Source organism: Phyllostomus hastatus, unplaced genomic scaffold (genome assembly GCF_019186645.2).
Source record: "Phyllostomus hastatus isolate PE091 unplaced genomic scaffold, TTU_PhHast_1.1 phas_scaffold_501, whole genome shotgun sequence".
In the NCBI taxonomy this organism is placed as follows: Eukaryota; Metazoa; Chordata; class Mammalia; order Chiroptera; family Phyllostomidae; genus Phyllostomus; species Phyllostomus hastatus.
Genome location: NW_025334033.1, coordinates 11,395,763 through 11,414,877, shown reverse-complemented (window position 1 = coordinate 11,414,877; position 19,115 = coordinate 11,395,763). Strand labels below are relative to the sequence as shown.

At 39.5% G+C, this 19,115-nt stretch overlaps 1 protein-coding gene across 1 annotated transcript in view; it reads right to left on the bottom strand.

The window, feature by feature from the left end:
• PDIA3 (protein disulfide isomerase family A member 3) overlaps positions 1-19,084 on the bottom strand; it is a 24,887-nt gene extending 5,803 nt beyond the window's left edge. The window contains exons 1-5 of the mRNA XM_045823812.1: positions 18,776-19,084; positions 10,862-10,940; positions 9,535-9,652; positions 4,446-4,553; positions 1,383-1,512 (exon numbers count right to left, since the gene is read on the bottom strand). Of these exons, the coding sequence (XP_045679768.1) occupies positions 1,383-1,512; positions 4,446-4,553; positions 9,535-9,652; positions 10,862-10,940; positions 18,776-18,942 (602 nt within the window). The 5' untranslated portion in view covers positions 18,943-19,084. The remainder of the gene's footprint in view (positions 1-1,382; positions 1,513-4,445; positions 4,554-9,534; positions 9,653-10,861; positions 10,941-18,775) is intronic.
• Positions 19,085-19,115: the final 31 nt, after the last annotated feature.

Genomic DNA, 19,115 nt, shown 5'->3' with positions numbered 1-19,115 from the left:
GACCTGGAGTCTCAATCTAAAAGGTAGAGCCTTATGATCAAGGCTACCAACTCTGCAGCCAGACTTTCTAAGTTCAAATCCTAGTTCTGCCAGTTACTATGTGAAGCTAGAAAAATTACTTAGCCTCTCTGAGGGCTTTCTCTTCTGTAAAATGGAGAAAAGAACAGATCTGCCTCACTGGGTTTTCAAGAGGATTAAATGAGTTAACAGTAAATGATACATAGTAAAAACACTACATAGTTTGTTAAAGATGAATAAATAACACTAGCCCTTGGCACACTTCATGTGCTCAGCCTGAGTGATCTCATCTACTCCAGTGGTTTCCATAATCATTTGTTTAAGTGGCTGGCCTATAAGTCTCTATCTCTAGTTCAGAACTTCTAGAGTCTCATCTATCCAACTGTCTGTCCACTGGGTCTTCACCACCTGCATGTCACACAAACTTCTCAAATGCTGTGACAAAACAGAACTCATCATCATTTCATCCAAATTTGTTTTGTCCTTTTCCCAGCTTGAGATGACTGTCACAGGCCCAGCATTCAAGTCTCTGGAAAACTGGACTCACTCTAGCTTTTCCCTTTTTCACACAGACTGGGGACTGAATCCTATTGTTTACATTTCTTAATACTCACTCCTTCCTCTCCATTGCCCCTAATACCATCTTAATTTAGACTCCCAGACACCCTTAGTTGAGACTCTCTTAACTGCCTTGCCACCTCTCCCTTTTCAAACCACCGCCTTATGGGTGCCAGTGACTTTTCTTCTAAAACATAAAATTAATCACATTACATCCCGACTCAAAGTCTTTTGATGACTCTCCCATGTCTAAAACTAATAATGTGAATGAACTCTTCTGAATGGCACTTAACATCTTCTATACTTTGGTCTCTACTTACCTCTCCAACCTTGCCTTTCTCACTATGACCCCAGTTACCAACAGCACTGTAGGTCCCAACACGCCTAGATTGTTTCATAGCCTGTGGCCTGAACACTTGCTGCTCCATCTGGAATAACTTTTATCCCAACTGCCTAAGCTGCCTGAAAAATTTCATCTTTCAAGGCACACTCCAAAAGTCACCTCTATGAAGTTTTTCTGATACTACTCGGCATCCCCAAAGCAAAAAACCCTTTGTACTCCCACCACCCCCAGCATATATATCTATCACAGCACCTATGATGCTTACATTTCCCCCCATATCTACCATCTCTCCCTACTAGACGCCCCTCAAAGGTCGTAACAGTGCCCAGCATTTAGGTTAATGCCTAACAAATGCTCAATAAACCTTTTGAAAAAACAAAAACAAAACTGTCATTAAAAATCACCAGTCCACATAACAGCATTGGTCCAGAGATTTACAAGGGCATTCATCTCAGTTACTTACTCTCCATTATCATCATACTTGTTCACCAAAGACTCAACATTGGTGTGTGCAAATCGGTAGTTATCCCTCAAGTTGCTGGCTGCTTTTAGAAATTCAGAGTGAGCTTCACTGAATAGATCCTTGAAAAAACCTACATGGAAAATGTCAAACACATGGAAGAAACAAAAAGTGCTAAGACATAATTCAAAACTTTTAAATTATTCTGTTTTTTAAAGCCTTCATTGTATAATGAACAAGCAGAGCAAAGTAGGCAGGAGGACTGGGTCTGCTTGCCATGACTATCTAGGAAATCTGACAAACTATTTAGGATGAGAATTCTTCCTTTACCCTTCAGCAAAATATTTTTGAAGGAGCCAAGAGAGAGGATTTGTCAGGGTTCAAATCATTTAAAAAAATTTTTTATTTTTGATTATGGGGAGAGACAGGGACAAAGAGAAACACTGATTTGTTATTCCACTTCTTTATGTAGTCATTGGTGTTTCTTGTATGTGCCCTGACCAGAGATTGAACCCAAAACCTTGGTGTATCAGGATAATGACCTAACCAACTAAGCTACCTGGCTAGGGCCTAGGGTTCAAGTCTTAACTCTAGTTTTCCACAACAGAATAAATATGTCCAAACTGCTTTACTTCTTAGAGTTTCAGGATTAAATAAGGCAGTATGTCAAAACGAATGTAAATTACTTCACCATATCTTTTGTCTTGTCTTTAGACCTTCAAGTTTGGAAAAGTCAATGAAGCAAGTGTGTAATAAATGTCTGCTTGCAGACCGCTTCCAGGCAAAATGGAGGTGTAGGTAGACATGCTTAGCCTCCTCACACAACCATAAGGATCACAACTGACCTCAAAACAAAAAACAATCAGAACTGCCAGAAAATCAAACTATATGGAGGTCCAAAAACTAAGGATTTAAAGAATATTTATCCAGACGGGTGGGGGGGTGCAGCTGGGAAGCTGGCCAGAGAGGACGTGGTGTGGGGGGTGGCCAGGTGGAGGCCAACAGAATGGGCAGTCCCACATTCATGTGTGGTGGATAAAAACCATGAGCGACACCCGGGAAGCAAGTGATCCCAGCCCCAGGCTGGGCCACGCAGCCCAAGGTTGCAGCACTGGGAAAATAAAGCCTCATAATTTCTGGCTGTAAAAACTAGTGGGGATTGAGGTGGTGAAAGAAACTGCCGGTCTCTCAGGAGAATCTGTTTGATTCTCCAGGGTCGTAGAAGTTCACAAACCCACCCAACTCTTGGAACCACCACCAGGGCAACAACAAGAGGGGTACCAGTTGCACACAGGAAGTGGGCCAAGTGACAGGAAACAGGGTGAATGCGCAGCAAGTGGTAGTGTTCCCTCTCTGACCCCTCCTTAACATACAGCACCACAAAGTAGAGAAGTGGGTTGCCCTGCCCTGGTGAATGTCTAAGGCTCCGCCCATTATAATATAACAGGTGCGCTAACACAGGAAGTCAGAGCAGCTCTACCTAATACACAGAAAAAAACACACAGAGGCTGCCAAATTGAGGAGACAAAGAAATATGGCCCAAATGAAATAAAAGATCAAAACTTCAGAAAAAGAACTAAGCAAAATGGAGATAGCCTACCTATCACACGCAGAGTTCAAAATACTGGTGATAAGGATGCTCAGAGAACTCAGTGAGCACGACAAAAGCATAAGGGAAGAAGTGAAGGCTACCCTAAGTGAAATAAAACAAATCCATAGGGAACCAGCAGTGAAGGGATGGAAGTCAGGATTCAGACCAACCATTTGGAACATAAGGAAGAAATAAACATTCAACCAGTACAGAATGAAGATACAAGAATTAAAAACAAAAACAAACAAATAAAAAAACACTAGGAAAGAATAAGACATCTCCAAACATACCAACATCTGAATCATAGGGATGCCAGAAGGAGAAAAGGAGGAGCAAGAAATCTTATTTCAAAAAATAATGAAGAAAACTCTCCTAATTTGGCAAAAGAAATAAACATACAAGTCCAGGAAGGGGGCAATGGGGAAAAAGGTACAGGGATTAAGAAGCATAAATGCTCCTTAGCTGGTATGGCTCAATGGACTGAGTACCAGCCTGTGAACCAAAGGGTCACAGGTTCGATTCCCAGTGTGGGGCACATGCCTGGGTTGTGGGCCAAGTCCCCAGTAGGTGGCGTGTGAGAGGCAACCACACATTAATGTTTCTTTCTCCTTCCCTTCCCCTCTCTAAAAATAAATAAATAATCTTTTTAAAAAAGAAGTATAAATTGTAGGTACAAAATAGGGGAGTAGTTAAGAATGGAGAAGACAAAGAACTTATATATGCATGACCCATGGACATGAACTAAGAGGGGGTCTGCTAGAGGGAAGGGTGGTACTGGGCAGAGGGGAACAAAAGGGAAAAAAGACTGGGAAAACTGTAATAGCATAATCAATAAAATACACTTTAAAAAATGTCTGCTTGTGGTTAATTCCTGGTAAAATGTATACTGAAATCAGTAAAATCCAGGTGGTAAGTGGCGTCCAGTTAAATTTAAATTATAAACCATCTTCTATGGCTAGAAAGTCAGTTTTATTTCTTCAGTCAAATGTATTATACATTTAAAACAAAACAAAGAACACCCAACATGTAGAAAATGTTTAGTTGGCTTGTTATTTAAAAATATACACAAATCCTAACAATTTGATCTTAAATTTTAAATTGCCCTATGACTATGAAAATAGCAGACACAGGTTTCTTATTTACTTGTGTCCTCCATCTTAAAACACCATCTTCAATCTTAACTACCTTATTACTTGAGTTAAAGTTCAGAGTTTAGGACGTGATACAAAACGCTGGAGATATCCCTGCTTTAGCCTTTTGATTGAAATTAAATGTTTATATCTGTAAGAACAAAGACACTCAAAAAACACCAAGTTTTCCCCTTTATAGTAATGCTGAGCTAATTCTGTGAGTTATAATTTTAACTGCCCCAAATGTTACCAAAGCTGTTTTAACTTTGTTGTTTACTCAGACATACAGGATTTTTTTAAACCAAGTTGATGATTTTGTGGCATAATCAACTATTTGCTACTTACCCACCACAGAGGCATCTTTTTCACCCATGAACTTCTCAAATTCTTCCTCCGTCTTAAGAGGAACTGAAGCTGGTCCTGCCTGCTTCTTCAGGTGACTGACAATTCCATCTTAACACAAGATTAAAGGTTATAGTAACATATTTGTAACTGTTTAGAAGGTAACCAACCATTCACATAATTCAAAGTTCACAAGGTTTACAAGGGTATACAATGAAGTTTTCTTCCCACCTTTGGCCCTAGTTACCGGGTTTCTTCCCCATAGGATAAGTTTCAGTTTTCTATATACCCTTCCTGATATATTAGACATAAACAAGCAATTGCATATTTATTCTTTTCTTCTCAAATGGCAGCATGCACACACGCTTTCTGTATTGTTTTGTCATTTACCATAGTTTAGAGATAATTTATGTCAATGTACACAGAGCTGCCTCAATCTTTTCTTATAGATGCAGTGTTTCCTTGTATGGATGTACCAAAAATTATTTAACCAGCAACAATAGATGGACATTTGTTTCAATGTTCTTGCTGCTATAAATTATCCTAAAATAAACATCTTTGTACTAATGTTATTTTGCACATGATTGAGTATATCTATCTGCTGCAGAAATTCCTAGAGGTAGATTCACTGGGTCAAAGAGTACATGCATTTATAATTGTTAAACTGCCCCCCAAAGAAACTGTACTTATTTATAACCCTACCAGCAATGTCATAAAGTCTTTATAGGAGTATAAGTTAAATAATGACTGTGTGCATGTTATTCTCTCTGCCTTGCACACTCTTTCCTCCGATATCCATGTGGCTCCCTTCCATACCTTTTAGGTCTTTACTCAAATGTCATCTTAATGAAGCCTTCCCTGACCATTCTACTGTAAACCAAAACCTATTTGATTTCCAAAGCTCCTTTATCTCTTTCCCTGTTTATCTTCCTCTACAACACTTTTCATTCATCTAATTGATATACTCTATCCTTATTATTTTGTATCTCCCTCCCTCCATTACAAAGTAAATTCCAAATGGGTAGGCATTTTTCTTTGTTTTGCTGATACACACCCAGGTCTAAGAATAATACCTAGCGTATAAGTTCAAGAAACATCCATTGTGCAAATAACAAATCCCTAATTCTCAAATAGGACAAAATTACTTGTAGCCTTACTAAATTTTAAAAGCAGAAAATGCAATGACAAGCCAGATTGTATAGTTTAACTTCACAGAGGTCAAATTATTGTGTGTAATGGTATCCACCCAAATCACACTTACCTACCGAGGTGAAGTGGGCTAGGTAAGTAAAATAGTTTAGAAGAAAAATAATCCCACATAAAACCACACACACACACAAATCTTTTTATCCCTTAAGCCTAGGCGGACAATTATTCTACTTTCTCCTGGGGCACATTGAAACCATTCACAGATTCAAAGTTCTTAGAGGCCAGACAGAGGCTGTGCAATTCTCCTTAACAGTCTACCTGGTCCACCCCTTTTCTCTTTGAGTACTCTTAATGATTTCCTAACTAAGATGGAATACTGTTTAACTCTTTCAACACGATTGAACCTATTTTGTATTTTTGTAAGGTAGTTAGTTTTTTCTTTCTCCTCTTTCCATTCATGAATTTTTTTTCCTCTTTAATGTTTTCCTCAATTCCTTGCAGGGGAGGGGTTTTACCAACACATTAGTTGAAATTAGATATGAACTGTTTAGTCTTTGAGGGGACTGTTATTACTATATCACGATATAAATTATTATAAAGAACTTTAACTTAGTGTTATGATGAAAAGTGTTACTTTTCTTCAAGAGTATTTAAACTCTGGAAGGTATAGTGGGAGTACTGAGTAACCACTTGATGCAGGATGGCAAATAACAGTTCTTAAAGGAATAAATGAACAAAATAAATCCATCCTACCTAGGTAGCCAAATATCTCACTTCCCAGTCAGATGCTCAGGCATTGAGTTAAAAAATAAAAAATAAAAATCTCTGACTAGTGTAGCTCAGTAGGCTGGGCCTCATCCCAGATACTGAAAAATCACCTGTTTGATTCCTGTTCAGGGCACATGACTGGGTTGCGGGTCAAGTTCCCAGTAGGAGGTGCATGAGATGCAACCACACATTGATGTTTCTCTCCCTCTCTTTCTCCCTTCCCCTCCCTCTAAAAATAAACAAAAAAAAATCTTTATTAAAAGGAAGAAAGGAAAAAAATACATTGCAGCTCAAGTGAGAATATTTACCTAGCAGCATTCTGGTTGGGTTCATCTTTTACTTAAGACCTGTCCAACTTTAGAAAAACTACATTAATTAAACTCTAATTGCTAGCTCTTCACAAAACTATCAACAATAAAATCTGAAAGGTGACATGAGTTCTTCATTAATGATTTTAAATTCAGAAAAGAAAAAAAAATTTCTGAGTGTCATCTAAATGATCTCAGTTGGGCCAAAATATTTATTCATGCATTTAACAAAGAGTTCCTGAGTATCTGCTACACACGCCAGGCTAGGTGCTGGGAACAGAGCTGCAAATACACCAAACAATGTCTCTGCTCTCTTGGAGCTTGCTACCAAGTAAATCTTCAAACAGATCCCATAATAGAGAATAAAATAAATTTCCAAATAAAGAAATAATTTTTAAAAATCTGTGCTGTGCAGAAAGGATGATGTGATCTTTTTTTTTTTTTTTTTTTAATGACCTTAGGTCTGATGTTCTGGGAAAACCTAGGGGGGGTAGAAGGTAAAATTTAAGCCATGATCTGAGTAACAAAAAGGAGCAAGCCATGCAACCACAGGGGAAGTTCATTTCAGGCTGTGAATATAGCCAGGACAAAAGTCCTAAAGTGAAACAGTCTTCAGATTACATCAGAATTAGTAATGGGTCATGCTATGTATAGCCTTGTATAGCTTTGTATATGAATAACCATCATACTGGAAAAAAAAATTCATGTCACCTAACTGAACCCCTTTCCTATACCTTACTACCATAAAAGGTAAAATATGCCTGAATATTTGACAGATTCAAGATAAAACTATCTTCGTTCATACAGAAATATTTTTTTCTCATCAATTATGGGCCTTATAGGATCCAGTCCCTATTTACATTACAAACTTCACCTGTCAGTCAGCCTTGCTAATTGTATTCCAGCCACATGGTCTCTGTGTACCTTGAATACACTAAGCTCAGTTACACCCTAAGTCCTTTTTGCTTTCCTCTTGCCTGGAAGGCTCTGATCCAGATCTTCTCATTGCTGGCCCATTCCTATCATTCAGGTCTCAGCTCAAACTTCCCTTCCCTGATCACCCTGACTACGTGGTACTTCCAAGACCACATCATCTGGTTTTATTTTTCTTTCTTCTTTTAAATCCTCACCTGAGGATATTTTTATTGATTTTAGAGAGAGGAGAAGGGAGAAAGAGAAACATTGATCAACTGCCTCTTACATGCACCCCAGAGATCAAACCTGCAACCTTTTGGTGCATAGAACACTCCAACCAACTGAGCCACTCGGCCAGGACTTCTTTTTCTCTCTTAGTGCTCTTATCACTAACTGAATTTATCTTATCCATTCATTTTTACACCGAATATTTTTTAACTGTAGCCCTGGCTGGTGTGGCTCAGTGGATTGAGCGCCAGCTGCAAACCAAAGGGTTACTGGCTCGATTCCTGGTCAGGGCACATGCATTGGTTGCAGGTCAGGTCCCCAATGGGGGCCACGTGAGAGTCAACCACACACTGATGTTTCTCTCCCTTTCTCAGTCCCCTTCCCTCCCTCTAAAAATCAGTAAATAAAATCTTAAAAAAAATTTTTTTTTAACTGTGGTAAAATAGACAACATAAAATTTACCAACTTAACCATTTTTTAAAAGGTTTTATTTTTAGAGAGGGAAAGGGAGGAAGAAAGAGTGGGAGAGAAACATCAATGTGTGGTTGCCTCTCAAGCACCCTCCAACTGGGGACCTGGCCTGCAACCCAGGCACGTGCTCTGACTGGGAATCAAACCAGTCACCCTTTGGTTCACAGGCCGGCGCTCAATCCACTGAGCCACACCAGCCAGGGCCTTAACCATTTTTAATTGCACAGTTCTGTGGCATTAAGTACCTTCACACTGTTGTACAACTAATCTCCAGTACTGTTTTCATCTTGCAAAACTGCAACTCCATCCATCAAATAACTCCCCACTTTGTCCTCCTCACAGTCCCTTGCAACCACCATTCTACATTCTGTCTCCATGAATTTAACTACTGTAGGACCTTCACATCGGTGGACTCACATAGTATTTGTCTTTTTTGTGACCAGCTCATCTCACTTAGCATGATGTCTTCTAGGTTCAACCATGTTGTTCATGTTCTTCCTTTTAAATGTGTTTATTGTATGATATACACATTTATATATAAATCCTATTATTAATATACCACATTTTGTATATCTATTCATTTGCTGAAGGACATTCAGGTTTATCATAACTAATGCAGGTATAAACATGGGTATATAAGCATCTCTTTGAGACCCCGCTTTCAACTCTTTGGGGTGCATACCCAGGTAGAATTGGTGGAGATCATATGGTAATTCTATTTTTAATTTTTCAGTATCTACCACACCGTTTTCAGTATCAGCTACACCATTTTACATTCACACTAGTAATTCAAAAGGGTTCCAGTTTCTCTACATCCCCACTAACACGTGGTATTTTCTGTTTATTTGTGTTTGTCTGCTTTGCAATAACAGTCATCCTAACAGATATGAGGTGGTGGCTACCTATGTGTATTTTTGAACATGTTTGTGCCTTTTCTTCATCTTCCAGAATGTAAGCAACACAAGCATAGGAGCCCTGTGTATTTTGTTTACCAATAAATACTGAGCACTTGCACAGAATACTCAATACTTGTCAAATGAAAAAATGCCTGCTTGATCTTATAATTCTCAAATTCAAATTTCTATATTATTTACATAATCTGTTCATTTAAGAAGTCTTTTGTTACCAAACTGTCCTCTTAGATGAGGAATTTTAAAGAACAAAAATACGTTGCATAGAAAAAGTCATGTTCCCACTACAAAGAAGAGGGGACATAACAAATTCAGTTTTGGAATGTAGTTGAAGATCCTTACCAGCAGTCCTGGGCCCATCATAAGCACCTGCTTCTTCACCATCTCTGAAAATCTTCAGGGTTGGATATCCACTGACTCCATACTTATTACAGGTGTTTGTGTTGGCAGTACAATCAACCTAAAGATTAAAATGCATACACCACTTGTTATCCAAATGCCTGTTACAGGTTCTTCCTATATTCCCAAAATATTAAGACTGGTCAAGTCATACAGGCATCAAGCAATTCTTGACATACACTCCACAGAACATTAGATTTCAAAGGCAGACTAGTGCTGGGCTGGCTAAATAAGAACCACCTAAAGAAATCTTTAAAATTAGGTTCCTGGGCCTCATACAAAACACACAAATGACAGTTTAAATTCTGCCCTTGCAGTCTCTATGGTCTAAAGCAGTCTCCACCTTTTTTCGACCTCAGAACATGTGAGGGATAAATCATTTAAGTTAGTAACAGGGACTTATTTTAGTAATGATTATCAACAGGGGGATGTATGTATAGGTGTACATACCCTTTAGCTGCAGTGGGGTATAATTTGATTTGGCAAATCACCTAGTTACTAGCAAAGGTACCAATACTTGAGCATACTCCCTGAGCTAGTATGAATCTGGACTATAACATGCCATCTGGTGAGACCAATGAGGAGGAGGGAAAGTAATTTCCATCTATATAGTCATTTGGCATACTCCCAATGCTTTAGCATCAACTGAGGTTCAAAAAAGTAATGTGTCTATAGGCTTTAGCCAGGAGACAGAAATTAAATCAAGACCAAACTCTTTTTTTCTATGGCAAGCTGCCATAGAACATTACAATTAAAAGCAATTTCAGAGAGTCTAAATAAATATGTATGAACTATCTGAGACTGGCAGAGATGTGAGCTTTACGAATGGAACAACTATGGGTTTAATACAGAAAAACTGCAAAATACTTAAGTATTACTTTGGTTGTAGAAGAACATACTAAGCTTATGGTTGATCAGCTACTTACACACTTATCAACACCCTCATGTCATTTTCCTACATGTAACTACCGTATGATAGTTTAGGGAACTCATTTACTCAACAATAATTTTCCTCTAACCTTAACTACTGTACTTTTACCTTCTATATTTGCATTTTAATTCTTATTTACCCTATTTTACTTGTTTCTTTTGCCAATTATTCCCTTAGTTCTACTTTGAATCTTTTGAAACCATAATTGATAAAATAGTCAGCTGTGTATTTGCCCAGAAACTAGTGTTCTCTCTTAGCATTGTAAGAGTAAATATCAATTTTATAAACTATTACTTAAAATACCTCATTTCCTTTCATGAAGAATCCATCTATACTCACCTTTGCTAATGGGACTATTCCTTTTAACCTGGTGGCTGCAGCTTCATATTCAGGGGCCAGCCTCTTGCAGTGTCCACACCTACACAGATATATTTTTTTAAGCCAAATTTTTAGTTTAATACTAGGAATGAGTTACCTTTATTTCTCCAGGAAAAATCTCAAACTATAACACTACTTTTGACCTAGTAGCTGCTTCCAAAAGCAAAAGCATCACCTGAACAACAGCCATCAGTAATTAGGGTAAGCCAGAGCTCTCAGAAGGTAAAAGTACTATCTCTAGTCTGAGGCTGACTCTACAGGACTGGCTCAGTCCAGAGCAGTATCTATTTTCTCAATAAAAGTGTGACTAAGTCCTGAAAACAGTAGTCAAAAGTGTACTCCACATTAAAAAGGTAAAGGGCTCAAGCTCTTTTGACCAATTATTGAGGGCAAAATGAAGGACAAGATAGCAATATTTTTCCCTTAAGATAACAACACTGTGTTTCTTAAAAAATACAGTGACTGAAACCAGTAAGGTCCCAAGTATGATTATTAACTCAGTAAGAATCACCGTCAAGAACTTTTTCTCCATTCCTTCAATATGACTGACTCTCTTTGATCAGAAACCCAATTTGAGGGGGTAACAGACTGAGGCCCAGAAGGCACTCATTTGTTATAAATAGCTATTCTAGCAGCTCATTGGAGGATTTTCCCCTCTCAAATGAATTTTAGCATAGCATCTGAACATATTTAAGGCTGTAGTCCTGATTTTTACAGCTACACAGTTCACCTGGCTATAAGAAGTGATTATAAAACATTACATCAATTAACATGTTCCCAGAAGGCCACCAGAAACACCTGCTCCTCTGTGGGAAAGTGCTAACTGTCCCATAGGTACACTGTATGTGCAATGAGGAAGGGGGTAACACCCTCCTCCTTAGTATACTCTAGCACCCACTGTGTACCATCTCTTCACAAGCAAATGGGTGTGTTGCAGAGGGATCACTTTGAGAAGCTGAGTGGTTTTGTAATCTCTTGACAGACAGCAAAAATAAAAAGAATCAGGAAACAAAGGGAAACACGGTAAAAACTTGAGCTGATATATTTCATAGCCAACAGCCTCAACATTTAAGTGATGAATAAGCAATTTGGAAACATTTCCCCCTAAAATGTATTTAAAACAAATAATTATAAGAGCTTATATTCTTCAAGGTCTTTAGAAGTCTTATTCAAAAATCATCATTACAAAGTATAATGAAGGAAAAGCAACATTAAAAAAGAACTGTAATATTATATTAGGTGTTGGTTAAGGTTATACACATAATCACTAAATGTATAAAGGACTAAATGATAAATAACAAATTCAGAACAGGAGAGTGCATAAGATGGGGAAGGGGTACACAGGGACCTTCAACTATACTGGCTTTATTTTTTTTAGACTGAGAGGTGAATAAATAGTATTCCTTTTGCCATATTTCATAGATGCACATTTTACGGTATCTGAAATTGGGATGTGTCTTGCAATCATGTAATAGTTTTTCAATAGTAACATTTCTTTTTCTATGAGACAAAATAGTGGTTCCTCTCACAACCAGTGGCATCTTAGATGTATCTGAATTATGGTACTATTCATTATATTCTCTGTATTCCTTTAATAATGCATAATAAATTGAAATCTGTGTACTTGACCTATAGCAAAAATATAAAAGTTACAACTGATCTAATATAATAAAATAACCTATTTATCTGAGAAATCCAGGCTTTGGGAACATAATCAAACACAGAGGCCATTGTTCCTTTTCTAAACCCTCTCCCTACAGAGCCAGGAAGCTGGTGCCTTATCTGACACTCCATCAACTTGGCGAACACTGTTTGATCCACTCTGGAGATCCCCAGACACTCTGCCCACCCAACATACAAGCCCACCCAAGCTGCTTTTCTGTATGCATGGCCAGTCATAGCTCATACTTCACAACTTCCTAAATCCTCTCAAAGAAGCAGCAGCTGGCCTCAGTGAGCCACAGGCCCGGAACTAGCAGCCTTGATTCACAGCTTGGCTTCGCCTGGAAATCTCCAAGCCTAGCACAGGTAGCAGCCATCTCAGATTGCTTTGTAACTCAGGCAGGGTGGCCCTGGGAAAAACATGGGGGCTGACCTTGACCTGTACAACTTGGGAAACCCTAGGGCCAGTGTACCCAGTGGACAGCTACAGACCACACTGGAGCATCACCACCCTGCCACTGAACAGCTGATCCTTCATGGAGGGTGGAGGTTGGTGGTAAGTGGTCACAATCAGTCCTTGCAGCTGACTGGCCTGGTAAATCCCTCTCACTGATCTGCCAACAGCAATCAAGGCTCAACTACAAGAAGGGTCAAGAAGGGTGTACCTTGAGTACCCAGCTTGGGTGATCAGGGAGGCTGTGCCACTGGACCCCCCAGGACACCTACTACATTAGGGCACACTACCAAGACACGGAGTCAAAGCAGCTCTACCTAATACATAGAAACAAACACAGGGAGGTTGCAAAAATGAGGAAACAAAGAAATACGGCCCAAATGAAAGAACAGATCAAAACTCCAGAAAAAGAACTAAACAAAATGAAGATAAGCAATTTATCAGATGCAGAGTTCAAAGCACTGATTATAAGGATGCTCAAGGAACTTACTGAGGACCTCAACAGCATAAAAAAGATCCAGTCAGAAATGAAGGATACACTAATTGAAATAAAGAACAATTTAGAGGGAAACAACAGTAGAGTGGATGAAACCGAGAATCAAATCAATGATTTGGAACATAAGGAAGAAAAAACAACCAATCAGAATAAGAAGGAAAAAGAATCCAAAAAAAAAAAAAAAAGATAGTGTAAGTAGCCTCTGGGACAACTCCAAGAAGTCTAACATTCGCATCATATGGGTGCCAGAAGAACAGAAAGAGCAAGAAATTGGAAATCTATTTGAAAAAGTAATAAAAGAAAACTTCCCTAATTTGGTGAAGGAAATGTAGACATGCAAGTCCAGAAAGCACAGAATCCTAAATAAGATGGACGCAAAGAGGCCCACTCCAAGACACACCATAATTAAAATGTCAAAGGTTAAAGATAAAGAGAGAATCTTAAAAGCAGCAAGAGAAAAGTTAGTTACCCACAGGGGAGTTTCCATAAGACTCTCAGCTGATTTCTCAAAAGAAACTTTGTAGGCTAGACGGGATTGACAAGAAATATTCAAAGTCAAGAAAAGTAGGGACCTACAGCCAAAACTGCTGCACCTAGCAAAAGATCATTTAGAATCAAAGGACAGATGAAGAAGAAAAAGCTAAAGGATTCATCATCACCAAACCAGCATTATATGAAATGTTAAAGGGTCTTCTTTAAGATCAAAAATATAAATAATAAAATGGCAAAAAAATACGTATCTATCAACAAACAAATCTAAAAAACAAACTAAGCAACAAGAAGAACAAAGACAGAATGATGGATACAGAGAGTATTTTGATGACTGACAGATGGAAGGGGGTGTGGGGGAATGGATGAAGAGGTGTAGGGATTAAGAAATGCAAATAGGTAGTTACAGAATAGCCACGAGGATGTAAAGCACAGTATAGGAGATGGAGTAGTCAGAGAACTTACAGGCATGACCCATGGACATTAACAATGGTGTGAGGATTGCTTGAGGGAGTTGGGGGTGCTGTGTGGAGCGGGGGCAAAGGAGGAAAAATTAGGACAACTGTAATAGCATTATAATGTAATTTTTAAAAAAAGCATTTAAAGCTTCAAAAAGAACATGGTAGGATATTTCAGATAAGAGGAAGGGTAAAACAAAGATAAAGTTACTAGTGAGAATGATATATTCGGAGAACTGTGAAGTGCTCGTTGTTAAAAGCAATATATAGGATTGACAAGTGGTAAAAGCAGAGATAAAAATAATGCCACCTAGAGATAATATATTTCAAATGGCAGAAATGAAAACTTGGCCCAAAATGGTAACAGTGAGAATAAAGAAGAAACACAAGAGAGATTTCTGTTGACTATGCTGTAATTGCCAAGAAGGCTGAAAACAAAATTCGCTACCTCCAGAATATCTTTCTGGTTCAGGTGGTCTTCACTACAGGACTTGTAGGGTAACTCTCAACAAGTCAGTTGAAGCCCTGCAGTGAAGACCAGAGTTAGAAGCAAGTAAAAGTTACATACAGGGTGGGGCAAAAGTAGGTCTACAGTTGTCTACATGGAAAATACAATAATTAATAATACAAGAATAAACTGTGTTTCACATAGTTAAAGCTGTAAATCTACTTTCGTCCTGCCCTGTACTTTGTTTTACTGACACTTTTGATTACAGATAGTTTTTAATCACGGGTAATTGTGGCAGGGATGGAAAAATTAAGCACTGTTAATTAGTACGAATATATTGAGCTATCCCATGGGTTAAGATAATAATTGTTGGCTGTGGCAAAATTTAGTGGTTAGCCCTGGCCTGGTGGCCTAGTTGGTTGGAGCACTGACATGTGCACCAGAAGGCTGTGGGTTGATTCCCCAGTCCCCAATCAGAGTGTGTATGGGAACCAGTTGATGTTTTTCTCTCACACTGATCTCTCCCCCCACCCCCCCAAAAATCAGCCCTGACAGGTGTGGTTCGGTTGGTTGGCTGATCCCCAGTCAGGGTGCATGCCTGGGTTGTGGGCCAGGACCCCAGATTGGGGGCATGTGAGAAGCAACCAACCATGTATCTCTCACACACCAATGTATCTCTCCCTCTTTCTTCTTTCCTTCCCCTCTTTTTTTTTTTTTAAGATTTTTATTTATTTATTTATTTTAGAGAGGAAAGGGAGGGAGAAAGAGAGAGAGAGAGAAACATCAGTGTGCAGTTGTTGGGGGTCATGGCCTGCAGCCCAGGCATGTACCCTGGCTGGGAATCGAACCTGCGACACTTTGGTTCTCAGCCCGCGCTCAATCCACTGAGCTATGCCAGCCAGGTCCCCTCTTTCTTTAAAAATAAAAAAATAAAATAAAATAAATAAAAAATAATATTTAAAAGAAGAAGAAAATCTTAAAAAAAAAAAAAAACCCACCCTGAGAATTTGGACAAATTCTCTAAAACACCTGCGATTCTGACAAATGAAGCTAAAGTAGAGTTTGAAAGTGAACATCGAGATTAACTACCACTGTCCTGGTCAGGTAGCTTGGTCGGTTAGTGTCATCCCAATATGCCAAGCTTACTGGCTAGATTCCTGGTCAGGACACATACAGGAATCAACCAATGAGTGCATAAATAAGTGGGACAACAAATCGATGTTTCTCTTTCCCCCCTTCTCTTTCTCTCTAAAAATCAATGTATATTTTATTTAAAAAGCATTAACCACTACTTCTTTCACTAACTCCTAGATAATATGAAAACACAAATAATCACATCCATCTTCAGGAATGGCACTTAGCAATTAATAATGAATCCCAACATCTACTTACTCAAGATTCATCAATCATCACTTCATGGCTGACCTATGCCAAAGGCTATTTTAGCCTCTGACAGAAAAATTGATATATAGTCGTTTCCCTAAAGGAACACCAATCTGGTAGGGGCGAGATATTATTATTAAGTCCTAACAGAGAAGAGAGAGCAACTAATTAGTTGTTCAGGGCAGGTAGAAGGAACTTTTGAGCTAAATTTTGTTGGAAAGATCAATTTGGGAGCTGGGAGGAGGGTCTATTGTGCAGGGGCAGGAATTCCAAGTAAAGGAATCAGCATATATAAAAATAAACAGTATTAAATATTCCATTTTATACTATCCTCAGTCTTTATCTATATTCTAGAAACACTGTATATCAAATATCATTATTTAATACTACTGCCGTAGAGGGTAGGGCATAAATCTACAATGTAAGATGTTGAAGACTTAAAAATTACTTAACATTGATCAAAAAACTTTCAGAAATTATCACAAACATTTAAATAGTGCTATTTATTTCCTCAGAGAAATTCGGATACTCCCAGTCTTACAAATTACATAGATGATTAACTCCATAATGGAAATATTAGCCTACAGAATCAACTGCTAGGAAATCTTTCACTTTTACTTTTAAAGTGAAAGTAGAAAAGTACCCCAAGACAAAGCAGAAAAAGAACCTGCTCAAAATAGGTTCACTTTACTCTTACTAAAGATTCTTAACTGTTCCTAAATTGTGAGCTCATGCCCTTAATTTGTACAAAGGAATATAGCAGTCAAAAAACATTTCCAGCTTAAGTATTAACAAATAAAAATAGATGAATGTTAAGAAATAAGGATATTATCAACAGGAGACTTCCTTGCTTCCACATTACTCATTCAGAAAACTGATCCTTCCTGTCTGCACTGCGGAGAACGACCTTACCTTCTAAACCAATTACAAGCAGAGATCCACCCACTTTTTGGAATAGTTTAGTGCATGCCGGGATGTGTAGTTCTTAGAGAAGCACATGCAACAATTTTAAAGTAGGAAAGAACACCTTCAATCAAAAAAAAAAAATCTGCTTTAAACTAAGCCTAACTGTCCACAATTTTCCTGCAACTCACTTCGTGCTGATCCCTGTAGTCACTGAAGCACCACCCAGTTTTGAAACAGCCATTCTAATTACAGTGACACCTCCTTAAAGTTAACAGCATGGTTATATGATTGGGAAGAGTTGTTTCTAAGACCTAATATGAGCCTAAAGATGTATAAAGACCACCTATGATATGTAATCAGTACTGCCAGTTAGCCACAGGAATGCCCTGGATACAAAATCTGTCACAAGCTAAAAACAAAATTCCTTGCTTCCAGCACCTGCTTCTAATTCAGGTGGTCTTCACTACAGGACTTCTAGTGAAACCCTCAACAAGCCCCTGGAGCCTCTGCAGTGAAGACCAGAGTTAGAAGCAGGTGAAAGTTCTACACTTTGTTTTACAGATACTTTTGAATACAGATAGTTTTTAATCAAGAGTAATTGTGGTAGGGGTGGAAAAATTAAGTACTGTTAATTAGCATGGATATACTGAGCTATCTCATGAATTAAGATAATCATTGCTTGCAGTCTGCTGTGGTAAAGACTTGGGGTTAAAAAAATAAATAAAACTCAAAGATTTATTACTGGGCCAGAAGCCCTATTTGCTCCCATCCCATCCCCTGCTTTTTATTTTGAGTTAGTTCTATCCCAAGAAATTTACACTCTTGTTCAGTGAAATCACCCTAGAGTATTCCTCCAACACTGGTTATTTTCTCATTGGAACATTTTTGGCGTTTTTCTAAGATTCCTAATTAAAGCTGACATTTTAGGCAGACTCTGATGAAAATTACTCTTGTTCACCTACTCTTTCTTTTTGACAGGATTCTGCTGGTTCTGGGAAATAAAGGATCAACTTAATGGAGGAAGTGTGCACCGTGCGATGGACAAAATAATTGCTTGTCCCAAAAAGCACTTATGACCATTCCGCAACCACTGAGTGACCTTGGCTAAAAATCAATGGCTGCGGGGCCAGGGGCCAGAAGAAAGGAAGTACCCTAGGGGCCCAGGACCCCTCCACTAAGAAGAACGTTCGCTTCCAGTACAAGGCCTTGGAATGCCTAGTCTCTAGAATGGAGAACATTAATACTGACTCACTCAGAAAGATACCCATCCAAGGGGGGTAGAGTGGTGGTTAAACCCTCTACAAATAGGAAGTGCCACAAGAGCACTGAGATAAGGATGTGGCCCTGCGTGAGAGGGGCCTTCGGGTTTCCTTCTCGGGTCTCGCCCCCGTGGATCAGCACCCACTTTTCCGCCCTCGAGGTACCTCGGATCCCCAGAGCTGGGAAATTTGCCGGCCGCAGCCGGGCCGGCTGGAACGGTGGAGGGCCCTGCGCTGCGTAGGCCCAACTGTTCCCGCGCCTTCGCCCCCGGCCCAGCCCAGCCTGGCCCTCCCTCCCTCTCCCGGCTCAGTGGCCTCACCAAGGGGCAAAGAACTCGACGAGCATGAGGCCCGCAGAGCCCGTGTCGGAGATGCGACTCTCGAAGTTGTCGTCCGTGAGTTCCAGCACGTCGGAGGCAGCAACTAGGCGGGCCACGGCGAGAAGCAGCGTCACGCCAGGGAACAGTGCTGTGCGGCGGAGGCGCATGGCGACGAGGTGAGGTGGGGCGGCCTGCAGGGTCGGGGCTCCGTGGGGACTGCGGGAGTCGGGCCTGCGACCACGCACCCTCTGCCTGCGCTCTCGCTTCTAGCCTAGCCGGACCTGAAGCCGGAGATCCCAACCCCCCCAGCCGGGCTCGGGCCGTAGTGTGGCAGCCGCCG